At 42.2% G+C, this 14408-nt stretch overlaps 1 protein-coding gene across 7 annotated transcripts in view; it reads right to left on the reverse strand.

The window, feature by feature from the left end:
* Positions 1-6158, reverse strand: part of fgfr3 (fibroblast growth factor receptor 3) — a 67988-nt gene extending 61830 nt beyond the window's left edge. For 5 of the 7 annotated variants that reach the window (XM_026151206.2, XM_080293784.1, XM_026151204.2 and 2 more), the window contains exons 1-2: positions 5698-6158; positions 1228-1453 (exon numbers count right to left, since the gene is read on the reverse strand). In XM_026151206.2, the coding sequence (XP_026006991.1) occupies positions 1228-1375 (148 nt within the window). In that variant the 5' untranslated portion in view covers positions 1376-1453; positions 5698-6158. The remainder of the gene's footprint in view (positions 1-1227; positions 1454-5697) is intronic. The other 2 variants (XM_080293785.1, XM_080293783.1) reach the window with 1 other exon arrangement.
* Between the last annotated feature and the right edge of the window lie 8250 nt (positions 6159-14408).

Consider the following 14408-nt stretch of genomic DNA (forward strand, 5'->3'; position numbering starts at 1 on the left):
GGGGGTAAAAAAAAAAAACACAGACACACACTCAGCTTTTTGGATGATCCCACGCATGAGAGACTGCGATGGCTTCCAGCAGGGAAGGCAATCAGGCAGACAGAATCACACATTGTCTTTCCTTACATTATGCATTTTACACGAGAGAGGGCGGGGGACAAGTCTCTTTTTAAGTCGCTGGATGCAGAGGATAATGTGGCTATTTAGCTGTTATCTCTCAAAGCTGTGTTCATTATCACTGATCAGCAGATTAAGTCCCACAAACACAAGTCTCCACTTTAGTGACTTAAGTCCAAGTCTTGAATCTCAAAGTCTGCATCTCTGCTCTGACCTCAGTTATTTGGGCGACAGCCAAAACAAACTGTACACACAAAAGCAGCAGTTAGAAAAGCTGTAATACCACAATCTTTTACACTCATGCACAAAGTGTCTCAGCTTGCGTAAGACAGCTGGGCCCTCTCCAGCAGGCGCCCGGGCTCCTCGTCTTTCTTAATGCGCTGTACCGTGTAAAGAGTGTCAAAGACTCATTTTAAATAACCCTCACATAAAAAGGAAAAAAAAGGGAGGGGAGAGAAAGAAGTGTTGGCTAACACCTACGAATAAAGATTACTCTGTGTTGTTTTTTTTTTTTTTAATAGCAATATGGAGAGATTAAAGCAAACGCAGTCAAAGTTTATTTTGGATTGATCTTTGGGTATTTCTCTGCCTCGAGAACAAAGAGGGAAAATCTCGCTAAGCTCAGCGAACCGAGAAGAGGCCAATTAAATCCTCCTCGGACAAAAAACGTCATAAAAATTTTTTGTTGAAAAAGAGAAAGGACTCCATTCGCATAAACAGTAAATGGGACTTTTAAATACCATTATTTGAAGTGATGAACACAGAAAAATTAATGTCTTTCAAAGAACATGGAAAAGAAAGCAATGAACAAGAGTGCACAAGAAGCACTGTTTAATGACCTTTTCTACCCTTTCAATGTAAAGCCAACATGTGGATTATTCAAATCACGATTAAAAAAAGGAGCTGGAACCACTCAGAGTTTGGTATTTTTAGCTAATAATATAAATCACAACGCATTAAAGGGCATCTTTGCTCAAATTGTTCTCTAAAATTATGTTGCAATAAGTTTGAGGCACAAAATTCAAAATGAGTTTTCTCAGCGTCTTAAGCAGACTTAGGACAATTAATAATGTGGCATCAGCAGTGTGGGGTTGGATGTCTGTCTCCTACCTGTGGGCTGAGCAGTGGGCAGCCCGGCTGGAACGACGGTGAGAGGAAGGAGGAGAGAAAGCCAGAGTGAGCACCACAGAGCAGTCATTCCTCTGGGCGAAGAGGTCAGACGCAGAGCAGCGAGGCCCGACTCCAACTTAGACAACATCCTCCGTTCGCATACTGTCCAGCAGAAGGGCGGCCGCAGATGCCGCAAGAATCTGTCCGACAGCTCCCCACCACGGACCTGAAACAAGCAGCAGAATCTGTCAAAGAGAAGCCAGGATGTCCATTGAGACTATAAACACAGAAATCAACACAGTCTGAAACTTAAAAAAAACCAACATCAAATGGCTGTACATTGAACGCAGTGCAACAAAGCGCCTTGGGGTCTGTGCATATGCTAACCTGTTTTGACCTGAGAGTCCACACAGATTTTAAAGATTAGACGGGAAATCCCTCTTCAAAGTTTTTTCTTAGAAACTTTCTCTGAGCACCTGGTTCTTAGGATGGGAAAACAGAAATTCCAACACACGAACAGCTCAAAGTGAAAACTTCAGTACCCTACCGTGAGTTCAGATCACAAGCTCAACAATCAATCAGTTAACTTGCTCATTGTTACAGAGCTAAACAGCCTGACGCTCTTTTCCCGGGGACTCTTCTCGACAAAGTCACCCTCCATTATCAGACTGCAGCATGGTGGCTACAGAAAGGGATAGCAGAGTGTTCAGCCCCTAAGTTTTCCCGAGAAAGGAAAAGTTGGAATGCCCAGTGAGATGTGAGTGAAATGCCCAGAAAAGTAAAAGAAAAATCTTCCCACACGAGCACACGTAAACACACATGGTACCACTATTAACCTAAACGTCAGAGGGTCTGTGAATCTTCTGAATACCTTTGGTTGTGGGACGTCTACCTTAACACACACACTCCTACGGAGACGTTTATTGAATACACATGCTAACATTACAGAACGAGCTTCACTTGCACACACTGAGGTGTATTGCACACAGACACACAGTCAAAAGAAAGGTTGTGTTGTCTTAAGTCTTAACAGTACTGTTTTCTTTCCCTTGCAGGACCTGTGACCCACTCCTCGCTTGGCACAAGTGCGAGGACGCATTTGCACGTTATCGAGCTTCAGTAAAGAAAAACACAGACTGGGGACACTTCACAAGACACACGTGGATAAATAAAGCAGCACACACACACACGGTGTCCTAATTTAAACAGTGCCACCGCACCTTTTACCCGTCAACATACTTCAGCCTTTAATGTTCTCCTTATGAACTCCCAGGAGTCCTTCTATTCCCGTCTCAGCCCATCCTCACCTTCTTACAACACGAGACGCCTACATGCTGCTGAGGTTTGTTTATATAGCACAATAAGGCCTTCGCTCTCAGGCCGTGGAGGTTGCTGATTACAGGCCTCTCTAAATCTAAACTTTTGTTTTCTCTGGCAGGCACAGAAACACACACACACACACACACACACACAGAAATAAATATATACATACATATATATATAAAATAGTAGCTTTTTACAAGGCAGTACACTTGGAGAGCTGACAGGGCTTCAGAGTTGGTTCATATCAACCCGTAGATCTGTTTAGACAAGTAGCATGACAGCCTCTCAAACCATGTGAGAAGAAGATCTAATACAATAGCAGCATTGACTTATCTGGTGTCAGGTAGGGGTTTAGACTAGGCCAGAGTCCACGGCGAGTGTTTGAATCTGAAGAGCAGCAAAGTGCTGCAGTGTAATTGATGCATTTGGGTGAAATAAATGACAGCCATGTGCAAGAGCAGTAATTAATGTGTGCCCCTTATTACACACAACTACCTGATATCCTCACTGAAAATGAAACCCTCATATACAGCACAACCAGCTAAAAACACTTTGATATCACTTAACAACCTCAAATAGCTGAGTAGAAGAAGAACATGAGGTAATATGGATCCCAAAGACCGAGAGAGGAGTTCAAAGCCTCAAATTTTCATGCTAATATTTTCTTAAAGCATGGCAGGGAAACACAACTACGGCAATGAATAAGGCATGAGCATTAATCATGCAGGACTATCTTCACATTGTAATAGCTCAGGGGCGGAAAAACGCTTCAACCCGGGTTCAAATCCCTGCCATCCCTCTATCCTCAGTGAGGAGCGACGTGAGGAAGTCACATGCTAGTCACACCTCCATGGAGTGTCAGCAATCTTTAATAATTAAGTCGGATAATCAGCGGCTGGGGCCGGATCAGCTTTGTGTTCTTGGTGGGGAAAAAAGGGAGATTAGAGGTTTTTTTTGGAGAGTGGAGCCAAGTGGAGGTTAGATGGGTAATAAAGAGACACACAAGTGGGTCATCTTCCTTTGCAGCACGCCTTTCTCCACTCCAGCTTTTTTCTTTTGCAATGCAATGCATGTCTCACACCCACCATCTCCCTTCTGCCTGTCCCTTCACGACTTCTTGCCTGCCTTCATAGCTGAGCCACCCTCTCTTCAGAGAGCTCGCTCGAACGAGTCCTCAGGTGAGAAGAGATATTGATCAGCTGAGAGGCAGAGGAGAGCTCGGCACTTCAGAGCTGTCAGAGGTTCAGGGGTGACTCCGGGCTCAGCTCACCTCGGGCTGACACTCAGACGGGCGGCGTCTCGTCTGAGACTCAGCCTGCACATGGAAAAAGATCCGAACGCCAGGGCTTTGTCCTCTGTGTTAAAGCAGAAGATACAGATGGACAGCGAAGTCCCTTTTGAAATTATAAAGACTACATAAAGTGCTGCTAGCAGACACTGGGGGACATTAAAATGTTATAAATCGTACTAAGGTTGGTATAAACTCAGCTTTTACTACCTCAGACATGTGAGAATCCTAATTACAGGGGAACAGAAAGACTAGAAGTCCTTACATATATAGGCACAAATTTTATATCAGAGGTATAGTGTAAAGCTCAGATAAGGTCACATAAGTTTGTTTTCTTTAAATAATAAATGAGTGTTTGTGCATGAAAGTAATGATCCTTTTTCTCTGTCAAATTAGACAAGCTGAAGCAGATTAATGAACCCTTCTCTTTATGAACGAGAAGGAAAACGTAAAGGCACTAAACCAGGAGCAGAGCGATGGTCTCGGGCCAATTTCACTAATGAAAAGAGGCAATCAGAGTCTCATTTGGAACCGAAAGTGTCTGAGGCTCGCCTCTGATTGAAAAAGCTGCACACTGGCACGCATTATTTCTCGGGTCAATAGATACAATTAATTTGGAGCATTAGCACAACTATTATCGGCCGCACGCTTGTTTATGACAGCATTTTTTTTCTTCTTTTTTTTTTAATAAGCTAAAGCAACAGAGCCCAAATCTCATTTTCAGCGTCTCTCTCGCAGGACGCAATAATCTAATAATTTTCTTCGGGTTGGGAGTTGACATGGTGGGAGTCAAAGCCGAGCTGAGTGGCCAAAAAGGAGAAGAAGGAGAAGAAAAAATCACCATCTGAATCCCATTGATGCGCATGTGTTTGAAGAGGGGATGAGTGATCTGCTGCTGAGGGGAGAGAACCGCACAGTTCATTCACTGAGAGGGAGAGGAGGGGGGACAATCCGCCGCTTTCTAACTTCAGAGATGATCAGAGGATTTGGGGGAGTGCGGCTCTGTGAAAGAGATGTGCAATTCATATTTCAGCGCCAAACCTGAGAAGACGTCACTACTGCGGTGAGGAGAAACGGCGTGCCCATCCTAACGAGCACGGGGATGGCTGGATTTTATTTATTTATTTAAAAAAAAAAAACAAGATAAAATCAGGATAGGTTCGATTCATTCTGAATGAAGAGCGAGCTCACCTCAAACGAAATCTGGCAGGTATCACCACAAACCACCCTTTGTGTAAGGATAAGCGTGCGTGATTTCATTTGGCCTCTTTCTTTCTAAAACACTCAGTTTCACAGTTTCCCTCATTCGTGGATTTTTCTGTAAATACTGAAAAACTGGAAAGGATGAAGGGAATGACTTTGGATGTGGAGAGAACGCTTTAGCGCAAATTACTTTTTTCCCCTCACTGAAAAATCAACCAAACTCAATCAACTGCTGGAAAAAGCATACACGTTTCCCAACCCAAATATGTTTTACAGTATTTTTTCCACTCGTTTTTTTCTTACAGCGTGCGTAATTTCAGCAACACACACACACACCTCCACAAGCTACAACAGAAGCCGCTTTGCGCTCCTGCTCCGAACCCGTGGCAATAGATTTGCGCACTGACTGTTGATTCCTCCAGAGTCTGCTGACACTGGCCAAGATGCGCCAATTGCGCACAAACAGGGACCTCCACGCCACCTGTGCTGTGGCACAGCCGCGGGGCTGCTTCACGACTCACGCAGTGTACACAGTGCTCAAAGCTCTAACCTGTCCTCATCTACAAGGAAGTGAAGCTGTGAGACTTATGTGTCTGAGTCTGCGCAACCTGCTTGTAAATAATAATAATAATAATAATAATAATAATAATATTTACCCACAGTATCCCGTTTTGACAGAAAAGATCAGCCTTCAGAGTTTAGATGGCACCAAGCTTTCCTTTGGTGAAATAGCCTCTAGTCTCCGGTAAACTTCACAAAAACCCACAAAACTACTTTTAAATCCTCACGTTCCAGCGCTTGGAGAGCAGTTTAGCGACAGCGGAAAAAAAGAGTCACAAATCCCCCCCTCACGACTTGAAGGCGAGTGTCTTCGCCAACTTCTCTCCACTAAATCCCGTCCTCCGCCGCGCGCTGCTGTCCGCGTTGTCCAAAGTGTCCAGTCCTCCAAAGTCCTTTCATCCTGTCCTGCGAGGGGGCAGAGTGGACGAGGCGGACGGGGACGCGGGATGCGCGGTTCCTTTGCGTCTCCTCCGGCGCAGATGCCAGTTTCGGTGCGTTTCGTCGCTTCTGATCAACCAACGCAGAGTGGTGACTCTTCTCCTCTCGCTGTCTGTGAAGTAGGAGTTGCAAGGTGCTGCCGTCAACCGTGCACCGCTGGGAAACACGAGGAGTTCCAGGTTTACTTTCAAAATAAAATCCTTGGCTCGGATCCGATGACGCATGCTTTGCTCCGAGGCACTCGTTCAATTATGAAAATGCAGGAAAGGTAAGGGGAAAAAAGCACTCGCCAGCCTATGAGCCATCTACAAAGGAACTCTGTAATGCAGCAATGGTTATATCGTATCGTTTCATGCACTTTAGTACTTGTGTGTACTTAAATAAGAGTCTTTATTATGTTTTTCTGTTTTTAATTGTATTTTTTGCTTAATTGCTCACATCCTGTCATCATTGTTAAGTTGTGAATCAGTGTATTTGATGAAAATCTGAATGCATTCTTCAATAAATGAATATGTAAATTTAAATTTAAAATATGTTAAAATGATATACCAACAGAGCCATCTGAGGAGACAAATAAGTGAAGCACAGCTAGCTGTCGTTAGCAGCAAACTCAATTAAATCAGCCTGGCGGACTCAATTGAGTCATCAAAAAGAGTCCTATTCAATAAGGCGACTAGATATCAAGCTTTTATTTTGAAGGCGGAACCATCGCGTGTACGATTGTGTGACGCTCATCACTCCTCTTGAGTCCACGATGCCTCCCTCTGCCAGCCTGCGCGCCGCTGGGACAAACAGCAGCAGCGGGGGAAGGGCGATCAGATTTCGGCGCGCCGCCCCTCCGGGGTCCGCTAGAGGCAGCCAGTGATGGATGGTCCAAGCGCCTCCCATCTCTTTCTTTCAAACTTGAGAATCCTGAGCTGCTTTATGAGCCCCGAATTTTTAGTCTGACACTCAGCGTGGGTACAGAGGCACCAGTAGATGGCTCTGAGATGTAATGAAGACAAGCGTGCTGTATGGAAATGAATACAGTGTCCGCACATGGTGACTGACCGCAGACTTTTAGTTATCTATAAGAGTGAGGGGGATCTCAACCAGTTCCGTTCACTGAAAAAACTTACACCAGAAAACGTCTTTGGATCAGAAGTTTGTTGAATTTATATTGTGTCCATCTGTCCTGGATATAACAAATATGAGAAAACCCCCACTGTAAAATATTTTTAACTTATTTATCTTTTTTTTTTTTTTAAAAGGCGGGAAACTAAATAAAACACACTCTCCTAAAACACCCACCTTTGTGAGCTTCTGGTGTAGCCAATGTTCAAAAAGCTTCTAAGTAATACTGATGGCTGCCATCACTTCTTTTGCTCGTCTCCCTGACTGTTCTCTATGATTCTCAATATCAAAGAATGTTGCAGCCAGTGGTTTTCGGGGTGCATGGTGCATACAGCGTAGCTCTGCGTAAGCACCATTAAAGCTGAGGGATACATGCCAAAAGCAATGCATTTTCAGTAAGCTTTGCTGATCTTTATCTTGCATCTGCTGATTCAAAATTTACCGCCTCTATTTTCCACTGTTAAACATTATTAAATATGTACTTTTCCCTTAAGTAGGTTTATTGCTGTCTAATAATTACAGCTTACTGTGGAAACTGTAAGTCATGCGATAATCTGTCAGAACTGTCATTCAAGATTGAGACCAGCCAATGCAAACGTTTGACCATTCAGACCCCAAAGTGTGCTGAGTGAAGAGCAAATTACCATTAACCACCCATTTAATCTGCCATATACTGCAGCCTTTGGCTAATTACCGCAGTCAGGACAGAGGCGATAGCACCCGACTCTGCGTCAAACAACACACCAATTACCGACATCTCTTAAACTGTGTTTTGAGAAGGCAACTTTATGACACCATAAAGCGCAGCAGACCTCTGCTAAGTGGCTGCGAGGAAGGTTGAGGAGTGTGCCGCTATTTGTTCAGCAGAGGTGGTCAGTGATTTGTGACAATATGTGTCAGACGTGCACGAACTGACATACGTGTGAGAGTGAATGAAGGTTTTTAGACATGAATCTAAATTACATACATGATATAGATGTTTGGGTGCTTTAATATTTGCTCATTGGCTTTAATAGACAAAGAATTCTGCTTTATTTTGTATTTTTCTACATACGTCATGCATACAGGTGATACTGTACCCGTGCCCGACCTCATGGGAAAGTCAAATGGTGAAAGAACAAAGAGGTCCCCATTAATGTTGGTGAAGACGAAGAGCGCAGACTAATGATGAAGGCCAGTCCCGGTGACCCTTCGTACTACAGAGCTCTGTGAGAAATGCTGGTGGGAGGCAGGCAAGCTCGGGAACAAAAGCCAGTCGGTCGGGAGGAGAGGTCATACAGATGGTGAGAATGCTCAGTCAGACAGCTCAAGTACTGATGGGCAAACTGACCAAATGACCTCTTTGTGCACACACACACACACACACACACACACACACACACACACACACACACACACACACACACACACACACACACACACACACTCACACGCACACACGTAAACAAAACTCCTCCCAGCTCCCCCACGACACTCTAACTTCTAATGAACTCACACAAACATATGTATTCACACACATAACACACCCCCTCCACCCAAACACACACACATACAGACACTTACACCCCACCCCCCACCCAACCCCTCGAGGGAATAGATCAGCAGGAGATGAAAGGTGAGGCCTTTTCATTTAAAATGGAGTTAAAAATTAAACAACAACAACAACGCTGAGTCCGTAGAGTTTAACTTGATTATCCGAAGCATGCCCAGAAGAAACTGACAGCTTTAATAAATTCTGTGTTTTTCTCTTTTTTTTCTTTTTCACCCATTACATTATTCAGCTTATCACGGCACATATTTTCACTGATAACCCCGAGTAGCAGGCAGCCCTGATTGTTTTCTCTTTGGGCCTCGTCGCAGCACACTGCCTGTGTGGGCAACAGCCAATTGACTCGCACTGGTTTTGTCTGTAAGAGGTGCACAAAAGCAGCAGGGCTAATCATTAACACCGGAGTTTCGGGCCAGACAAAGATGCAGCACAATGGGAGGGAGTCGATCTCCGAGGTCACTTCGCACTCCACTTGGCAGTGCTTTCTTGGTCCTGCACATACGCTAGTGACCAACTGCTGTCGTCACACGCACCCGCTAACATACTGTATATCAGCGGCTCTCAACAAGGGGGTTGAGACCACTCCAGCGAGACACTATATGACTCACAGGGGCTGTGAGATGAATGATGGGATTGGAAACGAGAAAAAACAGTTTTATTCTGAGAGAAAACGTTCCCAGACACAAAGTATGTGAAACCAGAGACAAGCGCGCCCAAGCAGGCGCAATCCAAAAAGGTCAATTATCTGGAAGCGAGGTTATACAATAAAACAAACTGGCTCTTAATTTTATTTACATTTTATACACAGCCCCGACTGTTGGATATCTGTTTGACTTGTTGGAACTTGTAGCTTTCACTTCGGTTTTATCACTAGCTGCAAACCGTGCCAGAGTTTTTTGAGGCCATTTATGTGTATTGAAAACAGTGGTGCTATGCTGCTAACATGACAGCTTGTCATCAGGCTCTGTTTCCTCAGATCTCAGTGCAAACAGGACAGCTTGCAGCAAAATCACACGTCGGTGCATTTGCATAATTTACATTAGTTCAAGAAGTATGGGTGACTATTAATCCAGGCTAATAAAACAAACAGGCTTGCCAGGTTCATAATAAGCACAACCTATTTACTATGTACCATGATCAGTGCAACCAATAGGGCTTCACCTGCAACAATATAATACTAATACTATTTTTTAGATCACAAAATAATTTGGGGCATTGCTAGTATGGCGTTTTCCCCCCAGCATCTTTTAGAGCAAGCTTATTGGCAATCGAGTAGTTGTGCGACCAAACCCAAGAACACAGGGAAACAGTCGATGCGAGTGCATGCGTGCAGCGACTCCCTTGTAACCACAAATTGCGATGGGCGCCCACACCTCAAAGCGAAATGAGGCTGACAGGTTTGAGGCGCAGTGTGAGGTGAGCTGAACACTCTCCTGAGGCTCAGCGGGGTTCCAGCACACAGTTTTGTATTGTCTCTCCTCTGCTGGGCGTAATGGGAGCTTTTTAGAGAAAAGGTTATAGAGCACAGCCAGTCCACCTGTTTGGCACAGTCACTGCCATTACACCTCTCTAGAAGACCACTGAGCTGCAAGTCATTTTCGCTCTATGGGCTAGTGTTTTCGTCACTGTGAGAGTGGAGAGCTTGTTGGTGAAGTTGCAAAACAGACAGCTTGAGTCTGAGCCCCTGGACGTTTGTGCAGAGCAATGCATCTAAAGACCGAAAAGAGTAAATCACAACATAACTGTGCTCTCAATGTGGCATTGAGCCGCACAAGGACTCTGTGGTCTCTTTGACGAACTCCTCGATTGTCACTTTCTCTAAATAATATAAGAATATGGTTGACAATTAATAGTAGAATGCCTTGAGAAAAGTTTTCCCCCTTTCTAATTCCTTAGTCTTACATTTTTGTTGCATGTTTTAGAAAATTCCCCCCCAAAAATAGACAAATATGACCCAAGTAAATACAAAAGGCTGTTTTAAAAAAATATTTTATTTATTAAGGGAAAAACTATTATTCTAACGTAGCTGACCCCGTGTGAAAAAGTAATTACCCCGAAACCTAGTAGGTGGTTGTGCCGGTAAAGATCCCAGACCATCACACTACCACCACCATGTTTGACTGGTGGTATGATGTTCTTTTTTGAAGTGCTGTGGTTTTACGACAGATGTAACAGGACTCAAACCTGCTACTTTTGTCTTGTCAGTCCACAAAACATTTTCTTAAACGTCTTGAGGCCCATCAGGATGTTTTTTGGCAACAGTTAGACGAGGCTTTGTGCGCTTTGGTCCGCAGTGGTTTCAGCCCTGGTCTCTTTCTTATTGTCTCATGATGAACGCTGACCTTGACTGAGTGACGTCACACCTGCATTCCTGGGAACATTCACCGCCTTTTCTCCATTTGTAGATAAGGGCTGTCATCATGCCAAAGCCTTAGAAATGATTTTGAATGTCTTGAGTCAACAGGTCTGACAGTAATTAGGCCCGGGTGTGTCTAGTGAAATTGAACTCAGCTTTAAAAAAATATGGTTACTCACAGTTAATTTACGATTTAAAGGGAGGTGTAGTTACTTTTTCACATAGGGCCTGGCAGGGTTGGATAATTTTTCCCCTTAGTAAATGAAATCCTCATTTAAAAGCTCCATTCTGTATTTACTCAGGTTATCTTTGTCTAATATTAAAACTTATTTGATGATTTGAAACGTTCAAGTGTGAAAAATATGCAAAAACTAGGAAATTGGGAAATTTGTGATGGCAACGCAGTATATGATACTTCAGAACTATGCTGGAAGTTGCAAATTTCAATTAAAAATGAAATCTCCTTTTTGATTATACTCATTGCCCCGTCAAGACAAACTTTGGACATACTGAGCTTCCGTTCCCCTGGGTGCCTATTGCACATTTGCAAACAGATCAGAGCAAACAGGCAATGTTTAAGTTATTGACAGCAGGAGGGCTAAAGATTGGGATGGGCATAAAATTCTTGTTTAGTCACTTGTGCAAAATGAGCAGCTGAGAAAGAAATTAAGTTGCTTTGTTAATGGCAAGTGAATGGCTTTAATGTGGTTGCTCGGTACTGCTGCATTTTGTAAACTTCCTCTGTGCAAAACCCAAAAACACAATTAAAAAACAATTTTACAGAGAAAAAGTAAAACAGTAAAGCATGCTGTACAGAATAATTGAGATAATCATAAATGGAATAGTCAAAATTAATATTTCTCCAGACATCTGCTTGATTTTGACCTTTCACTGTCCTGATTAAAAAGCAGAGAATTCACATTTTTCCACTTTGATTACTAAAAATTTACCCTGCCCGACCTTTGGCCATTAAAATCTTTTTATTAATATATTTTTTATTGCTTATAACCTTTGCAGGAGTTTAACCTTTTCTGAACGAACCAATTTTAAACTTACACATTTATTGAAGTAAAATGTTTTTGGGCAGTAGCAATCCAGATTCCAAACCCACAGCACAGAAACAGGAAGATTCTGATATCAGATCATGTTCTTTTGAACGAGTTCTGCATTTGATATAACTGATTGTGATGTTGTTATAAATCATATTGCTGTTGTCTAGTTTCATTCCTTTTTGTAATTTTAGTAGAAATCATTTCCCCATTTTTACCCCCATTTTATACTCTATTTATAGTTTCCTTGGGAGAAATAATCTATAGGATCAATGTTCATTGTTATGCAGATGATACTCAACTATGTGTTCCCCTGAGTGTTAGTAATGGAGAGATGTTTTGTTATTTTATGACTTGATATAACCTGTGATCTTAGATTTAGATGTAATAATTAACTTTAAACCTTGTTCTGACATACGAATATCAAAGAAAGTTAAATCGTTTAAATAAATCTATACTAATCTATTATTTATTTATAATAAATTTATAATAAATCTATATTTAACCAAACTCTAAAAAATTATATTGATCTTGAATAATGTATTATTGTAGTTGATATTTTTTTAATCTTAAGTGAACCTTGAAAAAACATCATCTGTGCTTTTGTCTTGTCATGTCTGGATTATTGTAATTCCACTGGGGCTCAGCCAAAACTACGCCCTCAGTTCCAACTTGTTCCAAACTTCTCTGCCAGACTTTTGACAAGCTAAATGAAACGTATCACTTTCATCTTTGCTATAGCACACTGACTACCTGTTGGCTACAGAATTAGTTTAAAGGTTTTTTTTCTTGGTTTTAATTACATCAAAGACATACTCATGCCTTATAAGCTGAGCTACTGTCGTGTTATTTAGGTAGAAAACAGCATTATAAAAGGGCATTTTTTCTGTAGAGTCCTGCAGATGCAGAATCTTTTAATACAACAAGCCATTTTTATGCTAGCTCTGTTGGTCGACTTTCCTTTGGGGAGCTACGAAGGAAGGAACTTGCTTGACCACAGTGTGACCATACTTGGCTTCAGGACCTTCAGGGTGGACAGTGACATTAATCGTAGCAGTAGGAAGAAATGTGGATGGGTTGCAATAGCTGTAATTAATAAGTTGCAAGCATGTTACTGTAAAGGAACATTTCTGTGGCACAGATATTCAACGGCTAGCTGTGAAATATGTTCGTATTACTTGCTGAGAGAATTTTCTTCCATCACTGCTGGTTGAAATTAGCTTGAAGCATCACACTGTATGGATTCCTCTATCAGCTGACTTGATGTCACATTTATGGATGTTAAGAGCCAGATTTACTAATGGCATAGAAAAAGTACTATCATTACTTCATGGGAGTTCCTGTCTTACTTAGGAGAATATTTAAATCCTGTTTGTGTCATTCTGCTTGCTGCTCATTGCACCAATATTTAAAACCAGAGAGAAAGTCTTATTTCTTGTGCTTGATGTTAAAAACATTGCATCTTTTGTAAATAACCTGTAAAGCTAACCACACCTATGAACGCTGCTCGGAGATTTCACTCACATAGTATTTTGTCCCATTTAATAAATTTGGCCCTAAACAGGTCCTGACTATCCTCTGCACAAATATCAGATGGTGCAGAAACTGCACCACATTTCTCTAACGTCTGATTCATCTCTGTTGCCTCGTCTTACAATACCCACATTAATTTTGTATTTTACTTATTAAGCTGCTTATTATTCAATATTTAGAAAAGAATATCTTTAAAGCACTTTTTTTTAAAATACAAGTTTTACAGTAGTGTGGAAACTCCTGCTGTCAGCACTACTCTCACTTCCCTCCCTCATCTATGCTTATGTCGAAAAACTAATGAACATTCAGTTTGTATCTGGCGGACTGTTTTCCTGTAGTTTAGTTTTAGATGGAATATATGAATACATCATTTATGAGGAACGCATCTCTTGGTTGAACTTTTAGCACACAGATTCTCAGTATAGATGTTTGCTACTTTTTGTAATCTGCATATTTTAATGGCCAAATTTATGATTTGTAATCTGAGTTTGATTATTTCCCTCTGCGTGACAGTGGAGCTTCCTGAGGCTGAGGGTGCGAGGTTGCAAATGTTCTTATGTGGATAAAAACAGCCCTCTGAGTGAATTAAAATAAGTTCCTTGATGACTGCTATTCAATGCTAGTTTGGCACAGAAGCACTGAGATACTAAATCTCTCTGTTATCCCAGTGTACAGTGGCCTGGTTGTTCCATGCCGGGTACTTGGCACACTCCGCGTGTCTCCATTTCCAAATTCGGCTTTACCTCCCTTCTGCTCTGATTACGAGCT

The sequence above is a fragment of the Astatotilapia calliptera genome, chromosome 19, assembly GCF_964374335.1.
Source record: "Astatotilapia calliptera chromosome 19, fAstCal68.1, whole genome shotgun sequence".
Taxonomy (NCBI): Eukaryota; Metazoa; Chordata; class Actinopteri; order Cichliformes; family Cichlidae; genus Astatotilapia; species Astatotilapia calliptera.